At 49.0% G+C, this 16,471-nt stretch overlaps 1 protein-coding gene across 2 annotated transcripts in view; it reads left to right on the forward strand.

The window, feature by feature from the left end:
* Positions 1 to 13,065, forward strand: part of N4BP1 (NEDD4 binding protein 1) — a 48,899-nt gene extending 35,834 nt beyond the window's left edge. The window contains exons 3-7 of one of the 2 annotated variants that reach the window (XM_081806625.1): positions 258 to 388; positions 2,156 to 2,252; positions 4,729 to 4,836; positions 6,597 to 6,704; positions 8,403 to 13,065. In XM_081806625.1, the coding sequence (XP_081662751.1) occupies positions 258 to 388; positions 2,156 to 2,252; positions 4,729 to 4,836; positions 6,597 to 6,704; positions 8,403 to 8,760 (802 nt within the window). In that variant the 3' untranslated portion in view covers positions 8,761 to 13,065. The remainder of the gene's footprint in view (positions 1 to 257; positions 389 to 2,155; positions 2,253 to 4,728; positions 4,837 to 6,596; positions 6,705 to 8,402) is intronic. The other variant, XM_081806626.1, reaches the window with a different exon arrangement.
* The last annotated feature ends 3,406 nt before the right edge of the window (positions 13,066 to 16,471 follow it).

Below are 16,471 nucleotides of genomic sequence, written 5' to 3' on the forward strand. Positions count from 1 at the left end.
AGTAGCACATTCAATTAAATTAACTAAACAAAGTACAAGAAAAATCATAAAGCTGTTAAGAATCACATGTCATGCAAAGGCTTCTGTCTTGGCTTTGCAAAGTCATAAACTATGCAACTGGATGCCAAAGAATGTAAAAGAGTATTAAAGGGAATTTTGTTGTAATTGTTTTTGTTGTATATGGAGTTCACCTTTTCACTTTTTCATGGTGAAACTTTAACATACTTTAAGCTGAAATAAATTTTGTTTTCTTCTAGCCACGGTCTGAAAAAGTTCTTTTCTTGTCGTGGAATTGCAATTGCAGTTGAATATTTTTGGAAGCTTGGCAACAGAAACATCACTGTATTTGTCCCACAGTGGAGAACAAGACGTGATCCTAATGTCACAGGTGAGGCAAACTGATCCTTTCAGATTTCTCCTTTTCTAGATGTTTAATGTGTTGGCTTATAATTGCAGCACATACTACTTAGAGCAGGGCCATGTGCCTTAGGCAGCAGTTTTAAAAGCAAAATGGTAAATCTGTTGCACCCAGTAGAACATAAGTTGGAGTGTGTTACAGCATTAAGAAGTACTTGGGGGAAGGATGGAAAGGTAACATAGTTGTTTATGTAGAAAGTTACGTTAGAGTTCATTATACATTACAAAAATTTTCCTGACTTTCTAAAAAGTAGGTTAAATCTGTCTTTCCATTAGTCTGGGCTTCTGCCTCATTAAATAATCTTTTCTAAAATGGTCACTTGATAAATTTGGGAACCCCCATATAGAGTGGGTTTTGAGCAGTCTATTTAATAGCTTAATATAAATTATGCCTGTTAATCGTGTGGTACTGCATGATTGACTGAAGGCCACATATGAGAGCTTTGAGCTTAGCGAATTGTGCAGTAGTCCAGAGAAACCTAAGGTTGTTTCTTAGGTCACAGTAGGAGGAGTGGCAAGACTATGCCAGGCAGCTTAACACAGCAGCGGCTAGACACAAAAGGTAGATTGGGAGGAGAAAGGGTGAGTTCAGAGCTCACACAGCACTTAAACAGGAAGTGAAACTTAGTCACTGTTGAGGTGGAAATGGTAAGACCACACATTTCTCAAGTATCCCAACTTCCCTCATTTTGGAGAGCGTATTTGTCTTTTTTTTTTTTTTTTTTTTAAAGATTTTATTTATTTATTTGACAGAGAGAGACACAGCGAGAGAGGGAACACAAGCAGGGGGAGTGGGAGAGGGAGAAGCAGGCTTCCTGCCGAGCAGGGAGCCCGATGTGGGACTCGATCCCAGGACCCTGGGATCATGACCTGAGCCGAAGGCAGACGCTTAACGACTGAGCCACCCAGGCGCCCCATGGGAGTGTATTTGTCTTAACTGAGGGTGCTTGAGGACTGAGGCAGAGCCACTAATTTTTGCAATAGGATCAGTGAGAGGGTCTTGTGACCCCTCCTGTGGGCCCTCCATGCTGTGCATCTCTAGGACAGTAAAACACTGGGGTGGGGGTGGGGGTTCAGTCCAAGCCAGTGGTGAGTACTGTTGCAGGGGATAATACTCTCTTACCCTGAGCTTTTTCTTGCCCATTGACTGGTTTTCTAAAGTTTGGCTTTGACCCTCTTTTCTTCTCTGTCATGACCCACTCCCATGAAAATCAGTAAAGGTTCATGCAGATAACAGAGAGGTTGGATACAGCGCCAGCTAGAGGGATATTTTGACATACTCTTGGAATGGGGTCCACATAGGCCTTCCTTGGGATGGGGCAGAGCTGAGTGTCCCTGCCACTCCCTCTGCTTCCAGCCCTGTTTCCTGCCCCACCCCACCCTCTTTCTGGGACTTGTGTCATCAGTCTCTCTGTCCTACTGCTTGTGATGTGAGTGTGAAAAAGTTCTGGATGGTAGAGTCCATTAAATACAGGTTTATGGCTTACTCTTAATTTCAGGAGCAAATGAGTTGAACTTTTTTATATTTAAAAAAATAGCTAAGATCAGTTTTTACGTTGTATTTGCCTTAGTATGTATGTTGCTTGATTTTTTTTCCCTTCCCAATGAGTTAGTCTTCTTGAGTCAGTAAAGGTTTTCCTAACTCTCCAAGTGAAACATTTGGGGGTACTTTTATTTATTTAAACATCTGGGAGGATAGCCTTTTTCTGAATGTGTATTCAACTTATTCCATGAACAGAACAGCACTTCTTAACCCAGCTCCAGGAGCTTGGAATATTATCTTTAACTCCTGCCCGGATGGTCTTTGGAGAAAGAATTGCTTCTCATGATGACAGGTACGAAAGGCTGTTTTCCTTCCTGAGGTGGGTGCGGGGTGCTGAGGAGCCCACCACCTGCTCCATTGGACAGTTTGTGGTGCTCCTGTACCCCATGCATAAAGGGCTTAATAGATCAAGGGGTTTGAGAATTTTAATACTTATGGTCACTAGGGTTATATACTCAGTGGGTTATTTTTTTTTTGCTGTATGGGTTTAGGAACATTACCTAAAATCTGTTTGGTTAGAATGTTTGTTTGTTTATTTGTTTGTTTGTTTCTTAGTAATACATGACTGAGAATCCATAAGTAAAGCAGACATTGAGTTCTCTTTTTTGATGCATATTAAAAGTAATGTTCAAGTAAAGTTTGTCTTGTCTTAGTGTGGCAGCCTCAAGAATGCTTTTCAAACATTATCTCCTGCTGGTTGATTTTGGCCAGTGACTTAGTTTGTCATTGTCATACCTGAGCCCTCAGTATTTCTTCCATGTCATAAAAGATGGTCTCAGCTGACCCAAAGTATGATAGGAGTAAGCTGCATTTCTTAGGTTGGTGTGTCACTCAGAAAGCAGGTGTTAGTGCATTGGAGACAGTAGGCTTTAATCTGCACCTTTTACATTTTTTTCTAAAAGCTTTACTGAGCACCAACCAAGTGCAATGCACAGAGCTAGGCTCTGGGAACACACATGATTCAGACACATTTCCTGCTGTAAGGAGTTTGTGATCTAAAGAAGAAGGCACACAAATAAATAATAGGGGGGAGTTCTGTTGTGGTTGAATAAGAGAAGGTCCCAAATATGACCGGTGGCATGACAGCCAGTTTTTCAAGCCCTTCTCTTTGGAGGGAAGTCAATAGTAGCAACCCTACCAGTATCTGGGAACCTAAGTAGTGGCCTCTTTCTCTTTCCACTCCTGCATTCACCCCCTTTATGGTGTTCTGGCCTGAAGCTCTTAGAATGTGCTGGTGGTTTTGCCTCAGTATTCCGCCAAAATGGCCCCCCCACGTTGAAGACAGTGCTTGGCTTATAACCCAAACTAGTGAATGATAGTCAGATGGGTGAGAGATGAAAAGGGGCTCAGGAGGGGGGGCACAGATTTGGGATGACAGGCATTCCTTCAGCAAAAGGTCCACAGGGCCTTCTCCTTGCCAGCCCCTTGCCCTTCTCCAGGCTGGAATGAGAGACCAGATCAGATGGGGAGAAGCAGAGGTGATGTGAGAAAATAGCATGAGAGGAAGTGGAAGGAGAACAGCACGTCAGGGTGGGGCAGGGCTGAGAAAGTACTGGGAGACCAGTCCCACTCCTCTCTGTGATACTGGCCTCAGACCCTGCAGTACTCGGGTGGAAGGGCAGGAGGGCTGCTGGACTCGTGAAGAACCTTCAGATCTCTAACACTAGCTTGCATACCTGCAGAATTTCAAGGCATGTGCAAGTATGCAGACTAAATAAGCTTGTGCTTAATTTATGACTGGGTTTTTAGCAGACCTGGATCTATGTCTTGATTCATAGTACATGCACTCAGAATGCCTTACTATTTTTGTTAGTGCCTCTGAGCAAACCTCACCACTTACAAGTCATGCCAGCTAGGAGTAGTTTATAAAATATTCATTAATAAATCGAAGTGTTAATTCATACTTTCCAAGGCATCCTGAGACCTCTGAAACTAATGAGGCTTGTTTTTTAATTCCTTTGAAGTATTCACTATCACTAATAAAAGCAGTTGTTTGCACCTTCGATTCTAGTGATTCTCTTAATGTACTGTTTTGTCGTCTTTGTCTACATTGCCTTAGACAAATGCGGTCTCCCTGACTAAGGGAGAAAACTCAACATTATTATCCTCACAAATCTCTCATTAAGAGGGTTTGAGCGTGAATAATCTCCAGCGATGAACTAGAATTCTCAGTATTGAATTCTTACCCTTCCGTATCACCAGTGCAGCTTTGCATAAATGGCATTCGAGTGGATCTATAACTGGGGCTAAACAGAATGATAGTTCTAGACATCTCAAGTCCGAGCCGAAGATGTGAACCTGTGGGTTTTTGTTTTTGTTTTTTGATGCAAGGCTGACTGTACCAAGCAGCTGATCTTAGAACCAGAGTACTATAGCTTAGCAACCAAAACTTGAAGAGTGATTTCACAGGCTTGTCAACTCGAATTTATTCTCGACTTTAGTCCTCGTGCATCATCTGATGACCACTATCTATGATAATACAACTTTTCTAGAAAAATGTGTAAATCATGTTTGAGATCATTTTTAAAAAGAGAATAATACTGTATGAAAACCAAACCTTCATTTATAATTACACTAATAATTTCAGAGGTATTCAATATTTCAGATTGATCTTCAGCTGACAAGGGCTTAACTTTTCTACCTCCTAGCCATAGTTAAATTCTCTGGTGATTTTCCTGTGAAGAGGAAATCCTTCTGTTTTCTTATAACATAGCTTCTGTAAGCCAGGAATGCCTGCTTGCCCATTTTAACCTCTTATATTACTATAGGTTTCTACTACACTTAGCGGACAAAACTGGTGGCATAATTGTAACAAATGATAACTTCAGAGAATTTGTGACTGAGTCACTCTCTTGGAGAGAAATTATTACAAAAAGGTAATATTTTCTTCTTTGTCTTTGGTTAAGTGTTTTTTGTTGTTTATTGTTTAGTTTTGTTTGGTGTCCACCTTGGCCCTGCAGAAAGCAGTATAGGGAACCAAAGTATCATAAGACTGTCCTCCCCGTCCCCGTCCAAGACTATGGCTGGCCCCTCTAGGTAAGTGGGGGTCCCAGTACAAAGCCGCAAAATCAGCAGGTGATGTGTGGGCGTGCTGTGGTGGCTGCAGGGGGTCTTCGAGAGATCCGGTGTTCCCTGACAGGAGGCAAGAGGCATATGTTTATGGTGTAGTTAACCCTTGTTAACAGTGTAGTGGAGCAGAAATGGCCTCCTAACTTGGCTTTGCCCTGGTGCCGGGGGAGACTTTGGCAGCTCACTGGGTGTCCGTGCTTGATTCAGCCATGAAATACGAAGGGTGGGTCTAATGACAGCGCTGTGATTCCAGTAAGCGGATGGAACCAAAATCAACCTGCTGACTGAGTTTTCACTTCTTGGGAGTGGGAAGAGTGTTTGTGCTTTTTAATCTGTGATGCTTTTCTTGATCATTTACTATCATAGTTGACTCATATATATTGAAAACGTGTTTGAATATCATCCAGAATAAAGTCAAGAGTTGAGCATTCACAGATGTGTTTTATTTGTGATGATACTCTGAATATGTCCACCTGCCTGAAAATCAGTGAACACTGGCTTCCAGGACTTCTTGTTAACAAGCATCATCTGATCGAGTTACCTTACAGCAACAGTCTGTGATGGGGCCAGACAGGAGGCCTGTATGCCACAAATCTAAAAACATAAATCAGCATACCTTGAGCTGTGTATAAGTAGTATGTAACAGGTATAACTGGAAATTTACCTCTGTTGGGGTTTCACAGTTGCCCCTTGTCTGATACTTGTATTTTGCAAAATCATTAGAGGATTTTAGAAAATAATTCTTTGCTGTAAGTGCCCAGGTGTGAGTTAATTACTCTGTGCATTTTGACTCACATGCTGTTAATAAGCTGTTGGTGAGAGCTGAACTGAGAATTGGTCTTTGACCTTCTGGGCACAGTTAACAAGCCATTAATCTTCTAGGACATGTTTCTGTTGGATCTTTGCCCTGGACTCATTGTCAGTATTTATTGGACACTCATCTGTGTATGAAAGGTCTAAATGCAGTCAGGACTCATGTTTCTATACCAACCCATTTCTTTTAGAACTCACAAAACAAGGCAGAAACCAAGGTCTAGACAACAAAAACAAGCACTTGACTTTTTTTTTTTTTTTTTACATCTTGCTGAGATTTACTAAATCATGCTGAACTGATCTCAGATTTTCTGTCCTCATAGATCATATTGTTTTGTTGTTTTAAGAGGTTTTCTTCAGTGGGTTTGCCTGTAGACACAACTATTCAAAACAAAAGTAAAACCTTTGTTGAGCCCCTGTTGTGTCCTAAGCTGACAGTCTTTAAATCTTGTTTTCAAAGTTGTATTAGGAGAAGCTGCTTCCTAAGCCCAGATAAAAAATCTGTAAGTCTCAATAAGAAATGTGAGGGCCAACTGATAAAAGTTTCCTGCTTTATTGAATTTGTATCCAAGAGAGAAATACAGATGGTTTAACTTGGATGTTGTTTTTTTCCGTTAGGCAATTAAGCAGCCTTATGATTTTATAGGTGACTGTTGCCTTGGAATTAGGTGGCCACTGCTACTTTCTTCTCAGTTCCTGCAGCAATAAAAGCTTCATGTTTTCTCCAGCATTGTAATCATACTCTGTGTTGTAGATTGCTTCAGTATACCTTCGTTGGGGACATATTTATGGTTCCTGATGACCCTCTGGGAAGAAGCGGACCTCGATTAGAAGACTTTCTTCGGAAGGAAGTCTTCCTTAGGTATTTGCTTTTTCACATTGTTTTGTATTTACAGACTTGTTTCAGTTCTTTGTGCTTTAGTGTAAGTGATGTCTCTGAAGGACTAAAGATGGCACTTTTAAAATTTTTATTAGCCTTAGACTTAGTGCTGGTGTAATATATTTGAAAACTAATCAAGCACACACCTTAAAGAGCAGATTTTCATTTGTGGTCCTTTTGGTTTTAATCCTAGGAGAGGATGGGAGCCAAACTTCCTGTAGGTCTAAAAAAATAAGCAGATTTTGCTGGCGCTCACTTATTAGCAAATGCCACTTAGGTTCGTTTTGTACGTGTGAATTTCCTTCTGTATTCATTTTCCAAAGTCATTTGCTTTTTTAATTTCTTATGCTCCTATTAATTTACTTACTATTCAGGAATCACTACCTGGGGAACTGACTCTTTATCTCCACTGAATGGAGAAGCCAGTATTTCATATTCATCTGAAATTGATTTGATAGTTTAGGTTTTCTTTGTTGTAGTTTGGGTTTTTGTTTTGTTTTTTTAAAGATATGTTGCTAGTGGTTGTTTCTGTTTTCAGAATTCTCGGGTAATGGACACTGTTAACTAGAGTATTTGTGTGCCCAGCTGGCAGACAGTATGACCCGGTGACAGCTGATCTGTTTTATTTATAACCGGATCCCTTCGGGGTTCTAGGTTTGGATTTGGGGGTAGTTCACACAGAGGTACTTCTACAGAGGAGACCAGCGAGATTTCAGCTCCCTGGTCTTAGAAATCATTTCTCTTTTGAGCCTTTGGGTTTTATTATACAGATGAGGGCTTACTTCCCAAGGTTCTGCTTCTCTACCTACACCAAGGGAATGGCGGCCATTTTAACATCTGCTGAGTGTCGTTGCATCTCCGCTGGGCTTTTAAGACCCAGTGCCTGTGTGCAAGCATCAAGGCCCATGGGTCAGACTTAATGGAAAGAGTTCTCTGGCTCCTTCCACACCTCAGCAGCCTGGCAGCAGGGTCCATCCTGCCTGCACACCTAATCGCTCTTTACAATGTGTTAACTAATTGAGTAAGAAGTTAATAACAACCCCTCACAGAGGGTCTAACTTTGGAATTCCAGTTAGTTAAGCTTTTGAAGTTGGGAAAAGTGTTCAGCCAGCCCATTTCTCGCCTGTAAGTCCGAGTCACCTGGGAAGCTTCTTAATGAGACATATGCCCTTTATGCGTGCGTGCACACGCACGCACACACACACACTCACACACACTCACACCCATGAACATACAGGTTGTGGGTGCCAGCACCTCGCCCAGACCGGGGGCCTACCGGAACCGGAAGTGGCTCCTCTCCCCAAAGGAGTCCCTTTTTCTAAGCCCTTCCAACCGGGGCCCCACACAGAATTCGAGTCTCCAGAAGAGTGAGACCCTGTTACATGTGTCTCTTGAAAGCTCCCAGGTGATTCTGGCAAACCCAGGCTTAGGGCCAACAGTTGGCTGGGGTCAGTTCTCGCAGCTACAGACCTGGGAGGGTGGGGTAGCTGGTGAAGAGCTATCACTCCCCATCATGACCAGTCGGGAGGTGGTGTAGGCGCCAGCCCCGTGGACCCCTCTGTGGGCAGCTTGCCTTCAGAAGCCGTGGAGCAGCACAGCCTCAAGGTCACCAGCAGATCTTTTTTGACAGGTTTCTCATTTCTCTTATAACCCAACTCACCAGACTCACTCTATTCACAGAGATATGCAGCCCCTACTCAATGCCTTGCCAAATGTGGGCATGTTTGACCCCAGCTTCAGAGTCCCTGGCACCCAGGCAGCCAGCACCAGTCACCAGCCTCCAGCCCGGCTTCAGGGCGCTCCACCCAGCCACTGGCTTCCTCAGCAGCCCCGCTTTCCAGTTCTGCCGAACCTTCCCAGTATGCAGCAGAGCGTGCCCATGCCGGCACAGAGGTCTCCTGCAGAAACCAGCGAGTTGAGGGAAGCCCTTCTGAAGATCTTCCCTGACTCTGAGCAAAGACTGAAAATCGACCAGATCCTTGCGGCCCATCCGTACATGAAAGACCTGAATGCACTGTCTGCCATGGTGTTGGACTAAAGGTCACACTTTAGCTTGTGTCTGCACATGGCAGCAGGAAGCGACATAATGTGAAGAGACCGATTTCCCAGTGGAAATTCTGTTGTAGTGTATAGAAAAGAAAACAGATGTTTTGTGTATAAAAAAATCTGGGTTTTCAAAACCAGCTTTTTCTATATATAAATAATGCTGCTATTACAGATTTAACATTTTCTGTAAAAGGAAAGTACATTTTCTGCCTGTTCAGAACTGTTTAATAGCAGTTACTCTTGAGTGTATTTACATTTTTATGTTTTTTAAACTATTTTCCTTAAAGCTGAAAATATTGACAAATGGATATGATTAGCCTTTCTAAATAAAAAAAAAAAAAAGAGTTGCTTTTTTAGGGAAAGCAAGATCTCTCAAAGTATATTTTCTTGAGATGACTATGTAACGTCCACTAACATGAAGTGTGCTCACCACTCCCCAGCCTCCTCTGCCCTCACGCCTGGAATTAGAGTCCCAGGAGTAGGTTTTGTCCTATGGGTCTTTTGTTGGAGCCATTTGTGAGAGGGGGCAGGTGGTGCCACTAGATGGCACCTGTGCCTAGCCATTGTGAATGACCAGGGCTCAGTTAGACTCCCAGAATGTCAGGGCAAGAAGAAATTCTAGAACTCCTGTAGTCCCACCCTACTTCCCCTCCCACCCTGCAGAAGAGGGAGCTGAGGCTCAGCATGCTCGCCTCCACACACACCCAGGTCCACAGCTGTGGAGCAGCTGGGCAGGAACCAGACTCCTCGTCCAGTGCTCTGACACGTTCACCAGGCTGAGGCCTCGCTATACCTGGCCTGACTCTAGAAGTCATGTCTTAGCCTCTGAAAATAATAGCGGGATGTGAGGAAGATCCATGAAGAGCCCCGTTGTTACCATAATTTTGTGTCCACAGCCTCCATGCGAAGTCTGTGCAGCTTTGCCAAAAAGTGGTTTTCTATTCTCAAGAATGACCCAAGCCAATAAATAGCATTAGTAGCTGCCGTGGGGGCTCAGCCCCTTATTTATTTATCCTGTGTTTGTGTTTTTAGTGTTCTCCTCAGCCGTCCTTCCAGTGAGTCTATCTCAGCATTGGTATCTTGGTATTGTGTTTTCAGCGTTGCTCAAATTCTGTGTCAGTGAAGTTCTTTTCCTGGGTAATTACACTTAACATCTTTACTGTTCTCTGGACTTTCAAAGGGCTTTGTATTTTCTACCTGTTCTCTCCCCAGGCTGCTCACCGGCAGTTTCGTGTGTGCCCTGGGGGTCGTGCCCCTCCCGGCCCCCAGAACAGCTGCTGAGGACTCGGGGCGGTCTGTTCTTCACGGTGAAGGGACTTTTTTGGCCGCGAGCAGAGCTGGTGGCTCCCCAGGAGGCTCCCTCCCCGTGTGTACGACCCCTCCTTCCCTCAGGGGATGAATCCAGAGTCCTCCAGGTGGCTGGACTTGCATTTCAATCATGTTTTTCTCTCCCGATGCCTTTAAGATGCCTCCCAACGAGGAACTGGTTGTCAGCTGCCACTTTGGGGCAGGTGGCCAGAGTCACCCACGCAGCTGTGGATGTGGAGGTGGGAGACTTGAGGTGGGCAGGAAGTGACTCAGTCGCAGCCCCTGTGCCTCGGCTTCAGAACTGGTGGTTTGTTAAAGTGTGGCGGACGTGTGAGGGCTAGGGCTGTCTTGCAGTGACTCTGATCTTCTGGGTTGAGGTTTGGTCTGACAGCCTTGCCAATCCAGCATTTCTCCTATTTGCAGAGAAGGACCCAACAGTAAACCTTGCTGGCCCAGGCTTAGCCACACAGGTCTTCCTGGAAGGGGACTGGGCCTCCAGTGACGCCAGGTGGGGCTGGCTAGGCCAGGGGTTCCAGAGTTCTCCTGGGCTCTAGAAGTGACTTGACCCTTGACCTTTGGGTTATCTAAGCCTCTGTATTCTTAGTATTGTTTCTGAGGGCTCTACCTGCCCCTTTCCTCTTTCTAGGGTATGGGAAGGAAGGATGCAGGAAATTAAGTGGGTTAATTACTTCCCTTGATAAATTACAACATAACACGAAAGTCACAGCTCTTTCTGAAACTTGAAAATTAAAACTCCATCTTCAAACCATTAAAGAGTCATTACTTGTTCTCAGCCTTCTCTTAATACTAGGCTCAGTGTCGACGCTACTCAAATGTTTCTTCATGGTCTGCCCCCAGCAGTCGATTTCTGAACCACCTTGGTGGTGTTGGCAGCAATGTGCCTCCTCCTGCAACTCCTTGGGCGTTCGTGTGTCGTGGCTCTGCTTCCTGCACTCCCTGGCATTCCTAGAAGGAGGGGGCCGGGCAGGGGGTGCCACCTCGTTCAGTAGACGGGCGGGTGTCTGCTCCTCAGAGAGAGGTTGTCCAGGGTTAGAGAATTAAGTAGATGGTGATACAGGATGGTTCCCGGGCCTGCCTTCTGCCCCAGGTCCTGGCTGCCTTCTCTGGAGGAAAAAAACCTTGTTTGACCTTTCTGTCCAGTAGCCTGTGTTTGAGACCCTGTAGGCTGCGGGCGAGAAGACGGGGAAAGCATCTCAGCCATCCTGGATGATGGCTCAGCTTTGTCTGGCAGGCTCAGCTGTGGCTTGGCAGAGTTGCCAGGGACTCAGGCCTGTTGCAGCTTTTGGTTTCTGAGAGGAGGCCTGGGGTCTTGCTTCCTTAGGCTTATTGTGGCCCTTGTGGAATCCGATTCACGGAGAAAGCCATGCTCCCAAGCACCCTCCTCCATCACAGGAAATGCCCCGGGCCCTGGGCCCCCCTGAGTTTGGGCCTGGGCAGGCACCATTCTCTCTCAGCTCCCAGCCTGGCACCTCCGAGATGTGGCCTTCCTACTTGGAGCTCTCCACCAGCACTGCCATGTCCTCTCCTGCCCTCGTTCCTGCGTCCCTGTCCTCCTAACCATGGTCTGTTCCGTCGGCCACGCGGCCTCATGCCATTTGTTTCTTCATGATCAGCCTTCCTGTTATTCCCCGTTATTACAGTTCAGACCCTATAAGAACGTCACCTGATTTCTCCTAAGGTTTGGCCTTCATCCCACTGCTTGGAAACAGTCTAGAAGTTACCGGGGACCACGAAATTGCTGAATTCAGAGGTCTTTTCTCAGTCTTCAGTCTTCATGTCCACACTCAGTGACCAGACTATTTTGATATTGTTGCCCTTATTTTCCCCATTCTCTGAGATTTCCCTCCCAAATGTTCTTCATTCCTTTCTCTTCTTTTACTGGAAGGCCAGTCTGATTTTCTTTCTTGACAGGTGGTTCTCAAACTTTGGACCAGCCATGGAACTCATGGTGGGGAGGGCAGCTCTTACTAAAAATTGCAGTTACTGGACGCAGCCCACAGAGCTGTTTATTCGGTGGCCCTGGAGTAAAGCGTGGAAATCAGAGACTTCAGCAAGCTCCCTGAGTGTTTTCCACGCAGGCTGTCCGGGGACCACATGGTGAGAAAGTGCACTCACCCTTAGGGCTCACTAACTCCAGCTTTCGTCCTCCCTAACTTTCCTAGCTCCACGTGTACCCCCTGGGCAGCGACTTGTAGTCCCACCGCTAGGCCTGCCCTGCAGGAACACGTTTCTAGCTCAGCAGGGAGCCCTGTGCCGTCCTCAGACTCAGTCCCCAGGCCCTCCACCTGCATCTGTCCCTCACTCTCCATCCCCACCCCACCTGCCACAAAGTCCCCTCCATCCACCCTTGTCCGTGGGTGGCGGCCCCTGACCAGTCAGCCCACCCCTCCCTCCCAGACTCCACAGTGCTCCCAGATTTATCTTCCAAAACCACATTGCTGGTCACACTCTCATCTCTGTTCAGTGATCTTCAGTGCCTCGCGACCAGAGCACCAAGCTCAGCCGTCCCCGAGTGTAGTCTCTGTGCTGTCCGCCTCATGGCCACGTGTGACTGCCCACTTGGAATAGCCCTTCGCCGGACGCTCACTGCAGCCCGCACACATTTCCTCAGTTACCTGTGGGCCCCTGCCTCTGCGTGCACCTCTTTCCTTGGCTAGAGATGCCCTTTCTCCCAAATGGCTTCCCCCTGAAAGGCCCAGCCCGCGTCCTGTTTGTACCCTTGCCCATGCTTCTGCCCAGAAGCAACCGCATGGCGCTCTGTGACCCACAGCACTTGTGTCTGGCTTTTGGCACTTGCCGCGCTGGCTGGTGTCACCACAGCTGATTGTGTACTGTGTCTCACCTCCCTTTCTAGACTGTGAGCTCCTCGCGGGCAGGGACCGTCTGTGTTCACTCTTTGTATTTCCCATGGCACCTAGCACAGTGCCTTGCACTTAATAGGTGCTCAATAAACGTCTGCTCAATTGAACTGGACGACAGTGCCTTCTTGACTGCGGTATCCGGCAGCCGATAAGACCTTCAGAAGTCCCACTGTCGGCATTTGCACCAGGGCCTCCACTGCTCCGCTGCAGTAGACCGCGGGTGGGGTGTCTGCCTGGCTTTCCCCTTCCCTCCGAGGCTCCCAACACACCATGCGGTCCAGGGTGGGCCCCGGACAGGCTGAGCCAAGCCGTGTGCTCTCACTCCTGCCCGCGAGTGGGCCAGGGGCAGATACCCGGCCCAAGCTAGGCCAGTCAGAGCCACTCCTTGGGCCCTAACCCCCCTGCCGGTGGGTCTGAGGAGTGTCCTGCCCGGGTCTGTTGGAGGCCATTTCCCGCCGCAGGGGCAAGCTGACTATGGTAGAGAGGTAGGAGCAGGACAGCGAGATTCCTGGGCGGGGGTGCCAGGCTGCTGGTGTTGGAGCGTGATGGCACCCATGCCCTTCCGCAGCTATCGAGAAACGCACTTCCCTTTGCTTAAGCTAGTTCAAGTTGGGTTTCCAACCCTTGAAATCAAGCGTCTTGAGTAAAATGGATATCACGGCCCCTAGACTCAGCAGATTAAATGGGAGAGGCTCATATCTTTAGAAAGATCCCAAAGACTGGTGCAAACAGAACTTAGGAGTGTTCACCCCAGTCAGAAAATGGTGGTAAGAGGCTGACAGTTTCTGATGTGTTTGAAACTTTCCCTTCCACCTCCAGGAGAGCGCCGCCCCCACCTTCAAGCAGGCTGTTTCCTGCGGCCGCTTTCCTTCTCAACATCCCCACTTCCTCTTGGGGCTGTCTGGAAAAATCCCTGATGTGAATTTCTTTGTTCAGTTCCCCGGCTGGGCAGACACCAGGCCTGTCTGTCCGGAGTCAGACCTTCCCATACCGTTCCATGTCCCCACCTGTCAGACGGGCGTAACGGAACCACACGTCCTACTCCAGGGGCACTGTGCAGAAGAGGTGTGTCACACCCGTGACGCGTCCGTGACAGCAGTGACATTCAGAGCCATCACCGTGGCCCTGATCAGTAGCCCCTCTGGGACACCCACTACTGTTCACACCCTTGCAGTTCGCCCCTCATCTCCTAACCAAAGGTCCAAGAGCTTGTCCTCCAGATTCCAGATGCTCTTCTGTCCCTGCCGACTCACCAGGAGTGTGGACCACACCTCCCTCAGAGCCTCAACAGGACCATGGAAGTCCAGCGAGAGAGGGCACTGCTCCTAAAATCTAGGCACCCAGGAGGGCCTCCCAATCTCACCACCAGGGAGGGGGGAGAGGGAAGCGTGGCCACGGGATGCGTGAGTGGGAAGACCCCGACAGCTGGTGCTGAGCACTCGCCACGCCTGGTTCTGTCTTGTTACCCTCACCACACTCCTCTGAGGTCTCTGGGAAGAGCCGGAGCACGGGGCTACTAAGAGAGATGCATGGCCAGGATTCGTCACCTTCCCCAGAAGTGACGTGGCAGCCAGAATGGTGCCTGAGACGGACCCCCTGCCCCCACCCAGGGAACAGAATCGAGGGCCCGTGACCTGGGTCCAGGCTGTCAGGCTGCGGAGCAGAGAAGCTGTGGAAGGAAGCTGCCTCCCCCCCACCCCCGCCCCGCACCTTTCTGTGCAGCGGGGGGGCGGGGGGGGCGGCCCACGCCCAGCACTGTTCCTGTGGGAGGGCACCAGGAGCAGTTTCCAAAAGGAAAAGTTGACCAGCATTGTCCGGAGTGAGCCCATGTGTGCATCATACCCACCTTCCATTTCACTTAGGGTGACGCAGATCAGTAAAAGGACCCTGGGTGGGTTTTGAAACCTGAAAGAAGCCTTTTTCACAGCTCCAGTCCCCTGATGTGGTTCCAAGGTGGGCGGCAGTGACTGGCAAGCAGGGATTTGCCAGAAACAGGGCAGAAGTGCCTACAGCCAGTGCTGGAGCTGGAAGCCCAGGGGCCCTGGGACTCCTTGACTCAGCCCTGCCCACTGGACTCCAGCTTTGGGGGCTTTCCTTCCCACCCCCATCAAGGCCCCAGGGAGCTCTGCTGGGCCCCACAGCCTGAAACGCAGTCTGGGGTCAGCCTGGGCAGGCCCTGCCCTTCCCCGTCCTGTTCCCAGAGAGGAGGAGGCCGCCCTGAAGAGAATGCGCTTGTCTGCGCGCCTGTCTGGCTCCAGGTTCCGTCTAGAGTTTCACCCACCAAAACAGGCTGCAGGAAGGAGAGGGCCTCCCACCGCCAGCCAAGGAGCTGCAGCCGCTGCTGGGCCCCCATGCCTTCCCCAGACCAGAGTGGGCCTCTCCCCTTGCCGGCCCAGCACAGGCCACTGGTCCCCTCCAGGATGGGCGGGGCGCTGTGCTTCCTCCCGGTGTGGGGCTCAGGAGCCCGACGCCCCGCTAGTAAGGGGCTGAGATGGGGCAGGAGTCTCTGACACCCACATCCTTCTCTGCCTGCTTCTGCTTCCCACCCCTTCTGTGATTCCATCTCCTCTGTTCACCAGCGGTCCCTGAGCGGCTGCTGTGTGCAGGGGACAGTGCTGGGGGCAGGGGGACAGCCAGATGGCCCCCTTTCAAATCCCAGCCTGGCCTCATGGGCTTGGGCCCAGCGCTGGCCCTTCTCGCCATGTGACCTTGAGAAGGTAACTCAGCCTCAAGGTCTGTTTCCTCATCCGAGTGGAGGTGACGCTGCTACCCTTGGAGCTGGTGGTTTGCAGCCCTGGCTGCACATTCGGATCACCTGTAGGGAGAGCTTCCAAAACACTCGCGGCCAGGCCACACCCCAGACTATGGAGATCTGAATCTCTGTAACTCCCCAGGTGGCCCCAGGGTGCCCTCAGATTGCGAACCAACACCCTCCCGGAGAGTTGCTGCAGTCAGAATGAAACCCTAAGAAGCAGGCCCGGCCCCTAGGCGAGTGCTTCTCCTTCCTGACCCCCACCGCTAGGAATGCACCTCGAGGGCCTGGCAGTGCCCCTCACGATGCATGGCACTCCAGTAAGGCTTCCTCCTCAAGGCCTCATCTTACCTTTGGTGTTTTCCAAGCCCAAGATGCTGCCGAGGCAGGACGCCACGGGGAGCACTGAGCCAGGGGAGCCCAGAGGAGCCCCTCCCAGGACTCTCGTGTTTGCAGGACTGACCTTGATTTTCCCCCGCCCTCGGCCCAGCTGTGTATCATTCACTTCCTGGCAGAAGCTGGCTCCGATCACATCCCGGGACAGTTTCTGAAGAACAAAAGGGAGGGGCGCCTGGCACCCATGAAACATGCAAGCTACTCTCCGCCAAACCCGCGCCATCCCTCTGTCCATCACGCACAGCCCCAGGGACCCCAGTCGCCGTCCAGCAGAGCGCAGAGGGGGCCTGGGAGTCCAGAGGGGGCAGTACACACCGTGGGGAAGGACAGGAGTCGTCCAGCCTGGGAGAACGCCTATTTTAGGC

This window comes from Leptonychotes weddellii, chromosome 16 (assembly GCF_054177405.1).
Source record: "Leptonychotes weddellii isolate Sample4059 chromosome 16, ASM5417740v2, whole genome shotgun sequence".
NCBI classification, from domain to species: Eukaryota; Metazoa; Chordata; class Mammalia; order Carnivora; family Phocidae; genus Leptonychotes; species Leptonychotes weddellii.